At 40.1% G+C, this 17,947-nt stretch overlaps 1 protein-coding gene across 1 annotated transcript in view; it reads right to left on the bottom strand.

Annotated features, from left to right (window-relative positions):
* Window positions 1-17,697, bottom strand: part of TM7SF3 (transmembrane 7 superfamily member 3) — a 34,407-nt gene extending 16,710 nt beyond the window's left edge. Inside the window, exons 1-5 of the mRNA XM_021690572.2 lie at window positions 17,473-17,697; window positions 8,039-8,193; window positions 4,966-5,116; window positions 2,322-2,442; window positions 1,431-1,602 (exon numbers count right to left, since the gene is read on the bottom strand). Of these exons, the coding sequence (XP_021546247.1) occupies window positions 1,431-1,602; window positions 2,322-2,442; window positions 4,966-5,116; window positions 8,039-8,193; window positions 17,473-17,563 (690 nt within the window). The 5' untranslated portion in view covers window positions 17,564-17,697. The remainder of the gene's footprint in view (window positions 1-1,430; window positions 1,603-2,321; window positions 2,443-4,965; window positions 5,117-8,038; window positions 8,194-17,472) is intronic.
* Between the last annotated feature and the right edge of the window lie 250 nt (window positions 17,698-17,947).

Below are 17,947 nucleotides of genomic sequence, written 5' to 3'. Positions count from 1 at the left end.
AGGACTTGTTTTTATTTATTCAAAACTTATAATCAATCATTACTCTTTTCGATGACTGAATTGCCCCAAAGTGGGCCAGTGCAAGCCTCTTCAAACAGGCTCGGACTCTTCTCAACATGCCCTCACTAGTCAATGACGGCTCTTCGCTGAAAGTTAAAAAGTAACCTAAAAAGTTCCTGTTATATGAATTCTTTTATTCTCTTCATGAGAATAAAAATGATCTTCAAAATTTTCTATGTAAAAATGGCAACTGGTAAACTTATCCAAAGGAGCTTCCAAATTTGTGAATAAGCACAGTGAGTTTTCTTGAAGTATCAGGCTCCTTCTTAGCATGGGACCATGACATCCTAGGTGACAACAAAATGAGATCTTGCTCTGCAAGAGACTGAGGGCCTAGGCTAATCACATAGGCCACTGCTTCCCTATAAAATCTGGTAACCTATCAACCTTCTGGGAGAAATCAGAGCAGTCTAGAAAAACTCTAGCCATAAACCATTAGACTGAAGGATGAACTTCTATATTAGACTGCTATCAGGTAACTTTTAAGACATAAATCCTGCCCTCCACAAAAATGATCTATAGCATGAATCTCAATTTTTAATATGCATAGGAATCACCTGGGGACCTCAAAAATGCAAATTCTGATTCAGTAGGTCCAGGGTGGAGCCAAGGAGTCTACAATTCTAACAAGCTCCCAAGTGGTGCCAATGCTGCTGGCCCATACCCCACACTTGGTATTCCAAGAGTTTACAGGGGTTCCAAAGATCAGAGAAAACTTCTGCTTCAGGTTAGAGACTTCTGAGTTTGGGTTTAAATACTAACGACAGGGGCACCTGGATGGCTCAGTGGGTTAAGCAGCTGGCTCTCGGTTTTGGCTCAGGTCGTGATCTCACGGTCATGAGATCGAGCCCCATGTGGGGCTTTACACTCAGCGCAGAGTCTGCTGGTCCCTCTCCCTCCCCCTCTACCCCTCTACGCTCTCCACATGCACATGCATGCTCTCTCTCTCTCCCTAAAATAAATAAAAACAAAATCTTTTAAATAAATAAACAAGTATTAATGACAATGTGTATATCCTTAAAACAGTTTCTCATTGTTTTTTAAAAAAAACTGTAACTTTTATACTTGCCAAAAGTTTTTATCTAATAGTTATGGGAGTACATAGAAAAATCACTTCCATCCACAGCTGAAGATTACCAGATCATATGTGTGACAGCAACTAAAACGTAACATAATTTACATGCACCTCCTCAAAAGCCAACATTACTTTGGGATATCACTAGCAAGACAATAACAGAATGGAAGAGAATAAAGTGAGAACCCCAGAAAGATCAAGGAAACAGAAATAAGCTCCTGGTAGCTTCTCCTCTTCTCAACTCTTACCAAAAGTGTCACAATCTGGCCACACAAATTCTAAGAACCAGATTTACCTTGATAGCATTGGCCTTCACCTGAGGCACCTCAGCCATCCTCTGCAGATGCTTGAGCAACGCCTCTTGGGTGAGGTCATTCTCGGGCAGAAAATACTGATAGACATCATACAGCAACCTCCACCTAGAGTCCCGTCCCGTCCCAATGTCACACGGCAGAGGATTTGTGCCTCTAAAGTCAACCAACAAAACTGAACATCAATCTCTTGTGGTGCATGTCGCATCTATAAAAGGAACCAAAACCTCAAATTTCAAACTTCTGCATTGATTCCAATTTTGGCATTACGGAGAAAAGTACCATCCTGAGAGGCGGTATGGTTAAATAATCAGATGTTAATGTTAGTCATGCAGCTTTGCCACCATGTCATTTAATCTCAATAACCCTTAGGGAACCACTCTGTAAAGTAAGAACCACCGCCCCTTCTGAGTAAAACTGTCAGGATTAAATGGCGAAGAACATAGAGCACTCAGCACTATGGATGATACACAGACAGCATTCAAATGTTACTCAATGTTAGCTACCATTACTATTAAAGTAGAAACTAAGGCAGAGTTTTAATTAATTAAAATAACAAAGTCCTTACAAAAATATAAGGGTGTTTCATGGCTTCAGAATGCTTTCCATAATCAAAACTCTACAGAAACTAAATGTACTTCTAAGCTCACAACAGAAACTCAACATCTGGCTCTTCCTAAGAATGGAGGGGGGCAATATTAATTGTAAGTGACATATCAAGTATTACCCAACAATGTTTAAATTACCTCCGTTCCAAAAAAAATTAAACAATTTCACTAAAGAGAACCATGGATTTGGGGAGTTCACCGAAGCTACACAACAGCTAGTTATGCATGTCCTAAAGGCAGTTTTAGGAGATAGGAAGATAGACATACCTTGCATAGCCTAGGTTTGCTGGGGCAAATTTAATAGTCGTCTCAAAGAAATTGTATTCCAAGTAAATGTTGGGATCAATATCTAAATCAAACTCCAAATTACAGCCTCCAGGGACAGGATCTGGATGAAAAATAAGGAAGTTACTCAACACAGAATTCTCCTACACTCAAATCGTACTCAGAGAAACAGAACTCTACTCTTATAAGAACTTTCCAGACAGAAGTTAAATATATTAGAGCTTCTGGTTTTGTACTACCTCATGAACTGAGGTTAAAGAGGAAAAAGTTAATTGAGGTTACGGGCTCTGGAATAGAGGTCAGCAAGCCTTTTCTGTAAAGGGTAAGACGGTGAATATTTTAGGCTTCTCACAACTGATGGTTTCTGTAGCAATTACTCGACCCTGCCTTCGAGGCATGACAGCAGCCAGACAATATACAAACAAAGGAACATGGCTGTTTCTAGTAAAATTTTATGTACAACACAGACAGAGGCTGGATCTGGCTCACAGTCTGTGTTTGCCAACCCCTACTCTAGAGTTGAAGAGGTCTGGAGACAGATATTCTCAAGTTGGTGTCCAAGAATGGGCTTTGGAGGTCCCATGAACACCTTGAAATTGTATGCCAAAGGTTGAATGTGTGCATTTCTTAAGGAGAAAGGTTTTTATTAAATTTTGGGGGTCCCTGATCCCATAAAAAGAGCTTAAGAACCCAGGGATAGAGGGGGGAAAACACTGCCAAAGAGAAAGGGAACTCCATGGGCAGTAAATAAAGGGGTGTCCACTTTTCACATGCTTTTTAAACCGGAAGAAAGAGGGTGTCATCCTCAGTGTTGGAAGAGTCTGTGTATATAAAAGAGTAAAAATTAAAAAGGCCTCAAAAGACCCCCAAGACCATGTATTGGAATAGCATTTGGATATTTAATACAAATTTTAGGTATTTCGTTTACATTAATAATGTGGCTGAAACAGCTCTTCTTTTCTTACTAGGAATCCTATTCATGACCTTAAGCATGACTAAACTTAGAGAAGTCACTTAACATGAGCTCATTCTATGCAAACAACTGTCCATGGTAGACTCAAGTGGAAAGGTTGAGCTAAGACAGATCAATTTAAAGGTCTACAAGATCTCAACTTCATACACTCATCCAATCATTCCCACAGTTGGGTCCTGGTTTCCATCAACTGCTGGAATTCCGGTGGTTGATTTCCCCCGGCCAGATCTGGAATGGAGAAACCCCATGTGCATACCTGTTTCAATGCTGCTCTTCTTTCATACTCTCCTTTTCCTGCATTTACAAATCTTTACCACACCTGAGAAAATGATGTGGATTGTAATGAAAACTCTACTCTAATTTTTCTTTGTACACTGTCCTTGATGAAAACCCGAAGTCTATGGTTTTCTATCAGGTCATTACCTTTGCTACATAGGACACTGTATAAGAGTAATCTAAATACCCTCACCTCACCTTTACTCCTCATCACTGTAATCTAGTTTTCACCCCCACTGTGCCACTAAAACAATTCTCACTAAAGGCCACTCTTCATCGCACTATCATATGGACAATTTCCGTCACTTCCTTGATCTCTCTGCAATGTACTGTTTACCACTCCTTACTTAAAGCAGAACCTCCGGGCTCTTCTCTTACCTCCTCGACTCCTCCTTAGTCTTATGCTTATTCCTCAGCAGTTAGCGTCGCCCAGAAACAGTGCCTGACATGTGGTAGGCACTATGAAAGTATCCGCTATCGTTTTTCCCCTTAAACCTCTAAGTACATGCCTGGACAATCTTACTCGCTTCCATGGCTTTTACTCAGAACCTTGTAGGTGGACATCTAACTTCAAGTCTCCACTCCGCACCCTTAAACTCCCTACTAGGCATTTCCATCCAGATGTCCTATAGCATCTCAGATGATGTCCCAAACTAAAGTCACCATCTACCCCATCCCGACCGCCTCAACTGTCCAGCACCACCACAACTCCCTCTCAACCCTATTTTATATCACTATCTCCTAGCAGCCCAAATGGGAAGCCTATGCTCCTCCCTTTTATAATCCATAACCACTGGTCACTGGTGTCTCATTAATGCTACCTTCCAAACATCTTCTCACTCTGAGCTCTTAAAGGTGTGCTGAGTCCTGATCCTGCTATGCCCTCTCCAAGCCACTCCCCATGCTCTTCTAGCATTAACTTTCTGATAGATGAAATGCATATCATTCCTCTGCTTAAAAATTCTGTGCTCCTTCAGAATAGAATACAAACCTCAAATTACATAAAAGGCCCTTCACACTCATGGCTCCAGCCATACCCACCATTCTGCCATTCTCCAAATATTCTCCATTCTTCTTCCATGCCCCCTCTGCCTAGAATAACCAGCTAAAGTATTCAGGACTGTGTCCTGCCCTTCTGTTACTGCTTCTCCAAGGGCTCCTTAAATTTTTTTTTGAATTAATGACTGCATTCTGCTACGCCCCTATCCGGGCTTTCAATCATCATGAAATTCCTTGGCTCCCTTGTTGTTAAAATCTTTGATTCAATATACCATACTTGCAATATATACTTTTAAAAGGATTATAGTTTCCTTTGGATTTTCATGAATAAGTTCCACATTCTGGGAGTCAATTAGGAGTCGAAGATAGAAAGGTTACCTCTTTCTGAATAGGTGAGTGGGATGGCCATGTTTTGGACAGGCTCAGCATCTAAAGTCTCCAAGTGCCAAGTGCACATACTCTGCTCTGGTCTAAGAATGAAAACCAGTCCTCGGTCAGTGCCTGTTCCTGAGGTATTACGAAGGAGAGTCTGCAATAAGGTAGAAAAGGGTCATCATGAATAGAGAGTTGAGCAAAATACTTAAATTCTAGGCTGGATCTCGTCTGCCTGTCCTATTCCAAGCCTTCTCAAAACAAGAATCAAGAAACACAGACCTTCCTTATAAAGAATTCATCTCTATATGCAGGTGCCCATGCATATGCATGGAAGAACTATTTAAATATATGATCTTTGATAGGAATAGGAGATGCACAGTGAAATTCCCAAGTTTTTCAATTCCCCAAATTAAGATTTACTATGTCAAGTACTAAGACTACTGTCAAATGACAAAACTGAAAACAAGTCAGTAAAGAGTTTGGTGTCCTTTATTCAAGGAAAACCAACCCACACATTAGGGGAGTACAGTGCCTTACAAGCAGTGAAGAAGCACCTGAGGGATTTGGGGCAAAAGTGAGTTGTACAGTGTTAGAAAAAGCAAAACAGAAACAGGGCATGATTGGCTAAAAGGTCAGGGATTTCCTTATAAGGAAGGTGAGCAGGTCCTATTCTCTAAGGTAAGGCAAAAGAGCTAGAGCAGAGTTGGAGGACGGTGACTGTCATGGTAGGTTTCCTGGACAGGTGTTTCCCCGTTAGTGCAAGCTGACTCAGGTTTAGATTTGTGACATGGACCAGGTCATTGAGGCAGCCTCCATCTTGTAGGTCCAATATACAAATTCACTTTATCACTACAAAAACAAAAACATGAGCCCCGCCCCTAAAGAATTCAAGTTCTAGAAAGTTTCTTTAAAAAACTGAGCTATAATCGTCATATTATAAACTACACATAAAGAATACCATTTGATAAGTTTTGATATAGTAGACACTTGTAAGCCATCACCATAATCAGGACAGTGAACAAACTTATCCTTACGTGCTCCTTTCAAATCCTCCCTCACACCACTCCACTGGACCATCCCCTAACCCCATCTATTTGGAAAGCTTTTCAAACAACAAAATACTAAGTTAAGAGGTAGTAGATTCAGAGTGTTTTCTTAAGGCTAAGGAAATGGGAAGAAAAAAGTGCCAGATGGGTTTCAATTTGACAAGCACAAGGGAAATGATTCAAATACTAATTGATGAACTGCAGAGTCGAGAGTTTCAAAGAACCAACTTCTATGATGACCCCAAAAAAATCCAAAGTGCCACACTTCTGGAAGGAAACAGGAACTACTCTCTTCACTCAGACCACTCATTTCTAGAGCTAAGTGCAGTTCTGGTCGTCATCGGCTCAGCAGCATAAATACAGTGAGAACTAAGGGCAGCCCAAGAAAGGAACATTCAGGATAGCTAAGATCTGCTCTGCATGAAAACTGAGGCCCAGCATGCTGTCCATTCAGGCCACTTCACTCACATTAGTTATGTCGACATTCCTTTATCCAAGCTCTGTTTCCTCAAATGTAAAAACATGCATTGTAAGTACTTTGTTGAACTGTTGTGAGAATTAAATTAATTACATGGAAAACCAAACACAGGGGTTCCTAACTAGGAGCCCCAGAGGCCCAATGAGTTTCCACAGGTCCCCATGAAATTATACAAACATATCCATGCATTTTGAGGGGTATAGAGTCCAGAGATTTTAGCAGATTCAACGTCTATGGCCCTAGGAGAGCTTAAGAACCACCGGCCTAGCCCCTAGTAGGCATGCAAAAAAATATAAATGGCTTTTTTTTTTTTAAATCTTTTCTCTTCCTTCAAAGGTTGTCTTTGCTATGATGTTATGAAGAAGGAAATCATCTGTTGTAGCATTTTACTTTGTCTCCTATGTAAGGGCCTGAATAGAAAGTTTCCTTCTGAATTTACTGCCAGGAACAAAGGTTGGCTTTCCTGAGGAACTGGAATGATTTTTCCTTCTAAGAAAGTTATGACATTTAACATGCTTTGATTTCTCCTCTGGCTGCAAAGAAGGCAGACAAAATCTGAGTGGGGGTCATAAACACTGTTAACTCTTTTGCAATTAACATAATTTATTCCTTCCTCTTTTCCTTGATCAAACTCTTCCATTTCTAGTCTATTACACTACCAAACACACAATTTCAAAACCTTCATGGTAGGGGCAGGAAGGCTAGAATACAACATGTAAAGTATCTAGTTTGAAAGATAATATGACCAATGCCTATAGAATATATATGAACTGGACTAAGACCGCTTTGTTTAGCAAATTCCAGAATATTAAAAGATAGGCTTATAACAACAGATATGCTGAGGACAAATAAAAAGCAGCACAACTTCATAGAGAGTGAAATTCATTTATTAGTCTAAGGGGATCATATAGACTGAATATAAATAGACTTATAAAAAGTTAATATAAATGGCAGATTCTTCATGGGTTAAGCTAATCCAGGGCATATGAAAAACTTCCCAAAGGTGAGGCTGAGGTTGAAGGGGTTAGTGATGATCTCTGAAATAGAGTCTTAAATGCAGGAAGCTGAGCACGGGGCTAGAGGACCTGAATATTGGGCTTCTTTTGTTTCAATGAGACTCCAAAGAATAACGGTGATCCTACAGGGGTCTTAGTAAACTTAGTAAACACTATATGGCTGAACAATGATGGAAACCCATTAAAACATATTCAGAGGTAAAAATCATTAAGGACCCAGCAGAGTAAGAAAAAAGGTGAGATATCATGAGGAAAGCTAAATTGCAGCCAGGAGACATCTGGTAAAGGCCATCCTACCCCCAAATTGGCACTTGCTCACCCCCTCTTTAAGTCAGAGGTCACCACACTCAAGAAAGGCCTGAGACACACACCTCTTAGCCAGTCTAAACCACTAACTTGAGAGGCTCCAATCTTGATTTTTTTCTTTTAAGGATATAAAGTCAAACATAAAGAGGCATCAAATTCTAATGTTTCTACTAAATATAAGACCCCAAAATATGGAAATGGTGTTTACAGAAATAACTCCCCGTACTTACCTTAGAAAAAGAAATCGTTGTATTCTGATACTGTGAGTGTATTTGGAAAATAAGGAAAGACGCATTGCTTGAAATATGACGCAAAATGGCGTCCTCTGGAGAGAGCCTGTTGAGCTTGAAGTATCTAAATTTCCCTATGTAAAATTCAAGAAGACCTGCAATGGGAGAAACATTCACTGTAACATTTGTACCTGTAATATCAATTTGTAGAAATCTCAGACATAAGCATACATGCACTCCTAATTTGATCCTCAGAAAAACCTGGGGAGATAAATATTATTATTACTGCCCCTATCTTACTGATGAGGACAGTTAAGCTTAAGAAGGGGAAGCAGCTACTAAATAGTGGAACTGAACACTAAAATGTAAGAAAGGTGTTTTGAAAAATGCAAACAAAAGAGTGCTCAGGATGCCTAAGATGCCCGGAGCCCAGAGCCAGAACATTCCCCACTGTAAGCAGCCATAACAATTCCATTCAAAACAGAGCTCCAGGCGGTGCCTGGCTGGCTCAGTCAGTAAAGCATGTGATTCCTGGTCTCAGGGTTATGAGTCCAAGCCCCACATGTGGTGTAGTTTACTTAAAAAATATTTTTATTAAAAAAACAGGGGCGCTGGGTGGCTCAGTCGGGTAAGCATCTGCCTTCAGCTCAGGTCATGATCTCGGAGTCCTAGGATCGAGGTCCATGGCTGGCTCCCCACTAAGTGGGGAGCCTGCTTCTCCTTCTCCCGCTGCCCCTGCTGCCCCTCCTCCCCAATGCGCTCGCGCATGCTCTCTCAAATAAATAAAATCTTCAAAAAACAAAAACAGAGCCCTTGAACTTAAGGTTTTAACAACCCTAAGGAAGCACTAACAATTGTGAATACACTAATATTAAAAACAGAACCTGATCTAGTGAATTCTGAAGTCAGCCCAGCCCAGAGGGATATAGGGGGCTTCAATTTTATCCCACCAATTACGAGCTGTGTGATCTTAGGCAGGTTACTTAATTCCCTTAAAGCTCAATTTCTTCATCTGTCAAATGGGACTGTAATTACCTAGCTTGCAAAGGAAGGTGCCATCAACACTGACAAAAATGTCTGAGTGCCTACACCAGGTACTTCACATAGAGTCATACAGTCATGAACCACAGGCATTCTGGAAAAAGGAGCTTTTTAAGGATCAAGTTCAGAGTCCACACTAGTTTTGCAACACCTCATCTAGGCCTTTCTCATCTGTCTGCTTGTCTCCCCTTGTGTTTCACTCATCCACTCACTGTGTCTTTCTCCCAGCTGCACCCCGGTTCTTTCTTTCATCAACCTAATTCTCAAACAATCCACTAAATAGGTTGTTTTACTTGTGTGGTCCTGGATGCCCATCCCATCCTCTACCCTGTAGTTAGCATCTCTTGCTGAAATAGCACAGGAGCTCCCACATATTACACAAGCAGTCTTGGGGGATTCAAGTCTAAAAATAGGAAAAAAGATTTAAATTTAATAAAGATGAAACAGAGTTGACAATAGATTATAAGTCACCAGAGTCCCACTGTGGAACTATCATTTCATTTTACAAGGAAATTAGAGTCAGTGGGTGGTAAAGGAAAATACTCCAGACATTAAACAACTTCAAATTCATTCTTATGTACTATTTCCCAAACAGGCTAATTTTCAACACTTTTTTTTAAACACAAGTACTCCATCTGGATGATCTAAAAAAGAGACTATCAACAATGGCTAACCAAGAAAGCCACCCAAAATATATGAATAATGCTAGGCTGAGATCAAACATTACTCTGCATGAATTCCCCAAACCCTGTGATGCCATTATATTACCTTCATAATTTCATAATTGATAAGAGAAAAAAGTTACTGGTGGCTATGATTTAATTTCTGAAACTCCAGGGAGAATTTTAATTAGTGGCAACAATGACAAATGAAGATGGTATATTTCCTCCTATTTATGTTAGCAGAAACATGTTTTACCTTTTATGTAGAACTAAATTCCAGCCAGAATAGAGGTAAAAATATTAGGAAGGATTTAATAGAATCTGGATAGGGAAGTCTAGAAAATGTGAGGGAGTTTTTTGTTTTCATTTTTATAAAGGGAAACAAGAAAAACATTTTTACATTTTCCAGGCTTTCCCATCATCATGATTATTTTATTAGGAAACCAAATTATACATAAAATTAAGTGGGTCTCAGTAAGTGGCACTAAAAACACTGCACGTATCGTACTTTAATTTTGGTCCCATCTACCCTCTGTCTTCCAAGTCTTAAGAATATCCACAAATCCTAGTCTGTCAAACTAAAAGCAGTATGTTTGTTTTCCTAGGAACTAATTGGATTTCCATCCTTTAATTGTTCAAAGCACTCAGCTCATTTTTTATTTTGCATTTTTTTTTAAATCCCAGTGTAGTTTACATACAGTGTAATATTAGTTTCAGGTGTAGCACTCAGCTCATCTACCATCTGCTTTTTCTAGTTACATTTTCAGTCTTTAAGGTTTTTTTCAGTTTTTCCCTTTTCTTCCCCATTTTCTCTATTTGACAAATATTTATGAAGTTCTTATGGACCACCTGTTCTGCCTATTGGGTACTGGGATCAAAACTGGTTCAAATGAATTTGTGAAGGTTGTCCACGATTTCTGTAATTCTCACTAATTTGCCGGTAAGTATATCTTAGAAACTGTTCAGATAATCTGTATGTTTATCCCCCATTAAACAGGCCTTGAATCAAAACTCTACCCAGAACGTTTAACAGCCCTGGAAGAGATTAAAGCTATCAACTAGGGGCACCTGGGTGGCTCAGTTGGTTAAGCATCTGCTTGCGGTTCAGGTCATGATCCTGGGGTCCTGGGATCGGGCTCCCTGCTCAGTGGGGAGTCTGCTTCTCCCTCTGACCTCTCCCTTTCTTGTGTGCGCGCGCGCTCTCTCTCTCATTCTCTAATAAATAAAAAAAAAAATCTTTAAATAAATAAATAAAGCTATCAACTAGTTAAGTCTTGGTGTCAAGCTTTTCTTAACCTTCCCTTAACCTATCACACAGGGGTGAAAATAAATCACAACTCAGAAATACTTGGAGAACCAAAAATTTCAGTGTTTTAAAAGACAGTAAGGAAAGAGAACCACAGAAATTAAAACACATTATTAAACAACTGATAAGGTAAATAGGGGTATTGAAAGTAGGTATCACTGCGAGTATATTTTAAGGGATTTTTCTTCTCTTTACAAATTTCACTGTTTATCAAATTTCTATAATGATGGTGAGATGCTCTTATCGGAAACTACACAATTTGGAAAAAAACCTCCATTATTGATAGCACTCAAAACACAGATTCTACCTCAAGTCTTCATCTCAAATTTATAAAAATAAGAACATACCCTAGACAAAATGATGACACTCTCTCAACATTTTCATGTTTTCTTTTTCCCTTAAAATGGTAATATTTTTCCAGATAATCTATAACCTTTATTATAGAAAGGTAAGAAATGTAGAGAAAATCAATACCTACAGCAAATATACTGTGCAGAAATAATGACTACATACATACGTATCAGGCAGTAAAACCTATTTGAGAAGGTTTTTGCCGTGACAGTGTTAACAGATCACCTTTGATCCTAAATGGTTAAACTACCTAAGAAGTCTCGTTCTCATTAAGAAAATCAGAAATGAAAACAAGCAGTCCATATGAAAATATATAATGATCAGGACCAAAACATTAAGTTACAGTCTCTGCTTCTGAATTCAAGAAAAACACCTGGCTACAACTTTCATTTATTACTTCCTGGATTTCCAGAAGTTATGAGAAAGATGACGCCTCACTAATCCTCTTTTCCCAATCAAATATCTGTAGCAGGAACCTGGCAGATGCAAGATAATAAAAGAGACATGGTATTCATGATTTAAAAACCTGATCACCTGACAAAATAAGTAGTATTAAAAGCAGGTGCCTCTGGGGGTGTATTTTAAATGATTTTTTTCCTTTTCTTCACACATTTCTTTATTTTTCAAATTTTCTATAGCACTCATAAGATTTCCTTATTAGAAGGAAATTCTAATACAGTGGTTATCCTTCCTGGCTGTACATTACAATGATCTGGAGGTGCTTTTTAAAAACTATTGCTGCCTGGGCCCCTATCCAGACTGCTTAAATAAAAATCCAAGGGGTTAGGGTACAAGTGTCAGTTAAAAAACATTAATTGAAATAACATACATACAGAGAAGTGCATGAAGTTTACACTGTAGGTAAAGAAAGAGCATTCTACAATCTTAGAGGTCTTGTGGTCCCTTCCAATCACTAAGCCTTCCCTCCCGCCCAGAAATACCATGATCCTAACTTCAAACACCATAGATGGGATTTGCCTATTTCCGAAATTTAATTAAGTAGAATCATAAAGGATGAATTCTTTTGTATCTAGCTTTTTAAAAATCAATACCATACGTGTGAAATTCATCCAAGCTACTGTAAGTAACCATGACTTACTCATTTTCATTGTTGTATACTTCATAAAAGGAATATACCACAATTTACTTATCTATTCTTCTGTTAACACTTGGATTACTTCTAATTTGAAGTTATTATGAATAACTCCAAACATTTTTTTGTAGTCTTTTGGTGCACATATGTACACATTTCTATTGAGTAGAACCTAAGAACAGAATTATCAGGTAATAGGGTATACTTATGTTCTGCTTTAGTAGATACTGCCAAACAGTTATCCCACATGGTTTTGCCAATTTACACCCCTATCAACTTGTGGAAAAGTATTCTGGTTGCCCAAATGTCTCACCAACACTTGGTATCACCAGTGTCTCTGTTGGGTACATAGTAGTATCTCACTGTGATTTCAATTTGCATTTCCCTAATTATTAAAGATGTTAAGAACATCTTGTTTTGTTTATTAACCATTTGGATACTTCCTTTGTAAAAGGATCTGTGTTCAAGACTTGCCCACTTTAAAAATAGACTGTCCTAATTGAATTTTAGCTCTTTATACATCATTGATAGGAGCATTCTGTCAGTATATCTTCTCCCATTCTTGTAGCTCATCTTTTCACTCTTGTTACCTTAGATTAAAAGAAGTTTTAATTTTGGGGCACCTGGGTGGCTCAGTCGTTAAGCGTCTGCCTTCAGCTCGGGTCATGATCCCAGGGTCCTGGGATCGAGCCCCGCATCGGGCTCCCTGCTCAGCAGGAAGCCTGCTTCTCCCTCTCCCACTCCCCCTGCTTGTGTTCCCTCTCTCGTTGTGTCTCTCTCTGTCAAATAAATAAATAAAATCTTCAAAAAAAAGTTTTAATTTTAATGTAGTCCAATTTCTTGAGTTTTTCTTTTATGCTTAGTCTTTCTATGTCATTCTAATCCAATCTTTGCCAACATATTCTAAGATTATGAAGACATGTTCCCCATGTTAACTTCTAGACCTTTGTTTTACCTTTGACATTTAAGTCTAAAATCAATCTAAAGTTCATTTTTATATATGGTGTAAGGCAGGTGGTCAAGGTTGATGTTTCCATATGCATATCAATTTGACATAATACCCTTTATTGAAAATACCACCATTTCCTTACTACTCTGCAATTTCAGTTTTCATATAAGTGAGCACATGTGTTGGTCTGTTTCTGGACTCTTAATTGTATTCCAGTGGTCTATTTGTCTATCCTAACACCAATATTACATTGTCTTCATTTCTGCCCCAAATTTGTTCTTTCTCTTCAAGACCATCTTGACTATTTTGACCATTTTTCATCTCCATATATATTTTCAAAAGCAGCCTGTCAATTTCCACAAAAAAAGCTGCCTGGAATCTGATTGGGATGGCAATGAATGTATTAATTTAGGGAGAAATGCTATCCTTAAAACATAAAATTTTCTAATTTATGAATCTGAGATATCCCTCTGCTTATTTGGCTTCTCAATTTATCTCAAGAATGTTGTATGGTTTTTTTCTGTAGAGATCTTTACATATTCCATTATAATTACCCCATTCTTTTTTTTTTTAAAGATTTTATTTATTTATTTGACAGAGAGAGACACAGCGAGAGAGGGAACACAAGCAGGGGGAGTGGGAGAGGGAGAAGCAGGCTTCCTGCTGAGGATCATGACCTGAGCCGAAGGCAGACTCTCAATGATTGAGCCATGCAGGTGCCCCAACCCCTAAATATTCTATGTTCCCTGATGCTAGTGGAAATTCATTTTTCCTTTTAAATTTCAATTTCTAGTTGTCTCTTCAACAATCTGCCTTTTTAAAAAGTTCTCCAGGTGATTCAAATGTTCAGCCAGGTCTGAGAACTCCTAACACAGTGTTTGATGAATTAGGAAAAGATAAATATATTTTTTCCTATTCTTAGTCAACTTTAACCTAACTTCTGTGTGCAAATCCTTTGGCAGTATTACCTTGGCAGTCTATTAGCCATTTCACAATTTTTATAGAAGACTGCATATTCATCAAACCAGTTGTGGTTTGACTCTTGGCTGTGCAGGGCTTTGTTATATTTAACATCCTTGTGTCTAGTACAGTACCAGTCACATAGATGGCACACAGTAAATGTCTGGTGGGAAGGATGGTTGAATGTTATGACCTCAGGAAAGTAATTTACTTCCTCTGAGCTTCAGTTTCCCCATGGTGAAATGGAGGTGATGTACTATATACATCATTTGGCTGCTGAAAGTATAAAACAAACAGGAAAACAAATTTTAAACTGTCCAATGCTACACAATAAAGTATCATTACTAACTTCCCTTAGCTTTCCAGCATTTCAGAGGCTCATCTCCTTATTAAAAAAAAAAAGAAGTCAGGCATTCAAAATGGCCCTGTGAATAAACTAGTAGAAAGAAGGGGACTATACAAGCCCAGCATGTCCATCACAAACATCAAAATGAGAAAGAGACTTCCATGGAGCAACAAGGAAAAGTACTAAAAATCAAGATTTTAACAGTACAGTCTGGCAGAAAATGCATTTGATTTCTACTCATAAAAACAGACACAGCAAAAGGAGACATGTATCCAAAATATATCCTGAAGGAGAAGGAACTTCTCTAAGCCATCTGGAAAAGGATTCACTTTATGAGGCATAATTAGATCTTATGACTTTGTGAGTGGGAAGGAAAAAGACAGCACATCAAATGATATTGCAGACAAATGGCTAACATGGAGACAGAGCACTTAGGCTGTGGCTCTCTTCTAAAAAACAATGGCTCTGCTTTTTCTGCCAAAGATATATTTTGCCATCTGACCCATAGCCAGGCACTCTCTTCTATTTTTCATACCCTTCCTTCATTCCTACCCAGAGTCATTTTTCTTTCCAATAATTTCTTTCTAAAAAGAGCTGCCCGATCCTAACCTTTTCCTTTTCTTTCCCAATCAGATCCTAAACTCGAACCTTAAAATTATCCAACTCATTTTTTTTTTTACTAAAATTTACCTGTTTGTGCTCTGACACAACCAAATTCCAGATCTGTGAAAGCTTAGTCTTTATAATTCTCTTCAGATGAACTATCAAAAAAACCAGTTCAGATACTTAAGCTGGTCGGCATTCAACTGCCTCTCCCCATGTTTCATTTATATGTTATGAATTTTCACTAGCCCTAAACGCTGAAACACAAATGTACACAGTACCTTTCACATACTTTTAAGAGATCACTTGCAACGAACTACACCAATGGCCTGCTACCTTAAATTCAGCAACAGCAATAACACAAATACTAGAAGGCCCACGTGACATTCTGCTCAACTCCAATTACTATTGTAATTCCATGTAAATTACTAGATATGAATGTAAAACAAGAATGAAGATAATATTAAATACAAAAGTAAAGAACTAGAAAAGATGTGGATCACAGCCCTCCCGACTCAGAAGCCTCAATCAAGTACAAACTCAATCTTTAAAATTCTTCACCTGTTAAAATGGAGATAGTGGGGCACCTGGATGGCTAAGTCAGTTGAGTGCCTGACTCTTGGTTTCCACTCAGGTCATGATCTCAGGGTGGGGTGGGGGGGTGATTCAGCCCGACATCAGGCTCCTCAATCAGCTGGGAGGACAGTCTGCTTGGGATTCTCTCCCTCTCCCTCTGCCCCTCCCCCCTTGCGCTCGCTCTAAAATAAATAAATTTTTAAAAAATGAAATGGAGATAGCATCACCACTACCTCTCTCATAAGGCTATTTTGAGGAATGACAATTCATAGAATTAAGTGTAAAGCACCATACTAAGTAAAATATTCTTATTGGAGGGCAGCTTTGTTGAAGTGGAAAGACCATGAAAATTAAAACTTGGGTTCAAATATCGCCTGTGCCCCTATTAACTGTTCACCTGTGTAATGAACATCATCCAGGGCCCCAGCTTCATCCTCTGCCAAGTGAGGAAGGTAATTATCTCATACGGTTGTGAGGGTTAAATAACAATGCCATGGAAAGCACCTGGCACTTACTGCACACAGTGAAATGTCAGTGTCCTATTATTAACAAGGCTATTTTTTCTGCAAAAATATAACTGCCCTTTTCAGCTTTGGCCTTAACTCCTGTGCAATGATTCTATGATTCAGTTTGCACAAGAGCTTTTCTAAGATGAGCAATTAGGAACACAACCACGTTATTCAGAAAATACATTGGTTCAGAACTGCAACTGGTCTTTTTTTTTTTTTAAGATTTTATTTATTCATTTGAGACAGAGATACAGAGAGAAAGAGAGAGCATGAGCAGGGGGAGAGGGAGAAGCAGGCTTCCCGCTGAGCAGAGCCCGATGCAGGGCTCGATTCCAGCACCCTGGGACCATGACCTGAGCCGAAGGCAGACGCTTAACCATCTGACCACCCAGGCGCCCCTGCAACTGGTCTCTTAAGCTCAAAATAAAAGTAAGAATGTGATTAACCTCAGGGAAAAGCACATGATTATCATCAGCCTAGCACAATTAGTGCTTTTTTATGGTTTATATTAACAAACCAGGAGCTACCGCTAAAATGCATACACCGAGCACATGACCTATCCAAAGTCCCATTCTGGGTTCACTTTTCCTTTCAAACTCCGTCGAGCATAACCAATTTGAAAAGCATCTAGATTTTGGAGTGTAAAAAACCGCAGCAGCTTGGAGGAACATTATTAATAAAGCCCTTAGTTCTGCACCAAGCCTCACTGTCGAGTCTCAGATATACCACTGGAGAGCAAAGAGGTGTTTTAATGCGTTAAACCTACAAACACATGGCTGCTCCCTAAGGAGATAAAAACGTGTCTGAACAGGAGAGTTACTTAACCCTTCCCATTTCCTCGGCCTAAATTAGGCAGTTGACGATGAGGCCTCCTTGGCATTGGGAGTTTCCTTCAGCAGGAAAAGACCCTGATCCACTCCTGCCGGTTCTGAACTACCACCTGCCCTGCGAGATGCACAGATCCCGAGGTGGACTGCGACCCTGCAAGAAATGCAAAACCAACTTGAGGCTGCAGAAGTGAGGCGCCCCTGACCTTACCCTCGCTGGAATTCCCGACGGTTTCGGCTCCACCGGCCATGCGGGGTTCGGACGCCAGCACCGCCAGAACCAGCAGCCGAAGGAGTCCCATGGCTGCCCGGGCCGGGCCCCGTAGCCTCGCCCGCGCTACCCCGGGGCGCTCGCGCCCGGTCCCATCACTTGCGAGGCGCACACGCCGCACACCTGCCAGCCCCAGAGGGCGGGCGTCCAATGCCAGCCGCACGCCTGCGCCCCACCGAGAGGTTTCCTGTTCCGGCAAAAACCCCGCAACCCCACACCGCGCCTCTCCCCGCCCCCTTTACGTCACCGCCGCGGGTCTCCCTCCGCCACGAGCGAAGGCGGAGGGGGGTGGTTCCAGCCGGCGTGCGCCTCCTCCGCGCGCCTGGCGGGTTTGCTGGCAGCTGCGCTCTCCCGAGTGCCCGCGACACTGCGCGCGGGGGTGGGGATAGAGGAGACCTCGGAAAGTTCTGTGGTG

Source organism: Neomonachus schauinslandi, chromosome 5 (assembly GCF_002201575.2).
Source record: "Neomonachus schauinslandi chromosome 5, ASM220157v2, whole genome shotgun sequence".
In the NCBI taxonomy this organism is placed as follows: Eukaryota; Metazoa; Chordata; class Mammalia; order Carnivora; family Phocidae; genus Neomonachus; species Neomonachus schauinslandi.
Note: the sequence above shows the minus strand (reverse complement) of the source record. Positions and strands in the feature narration are given on the sequence as shown.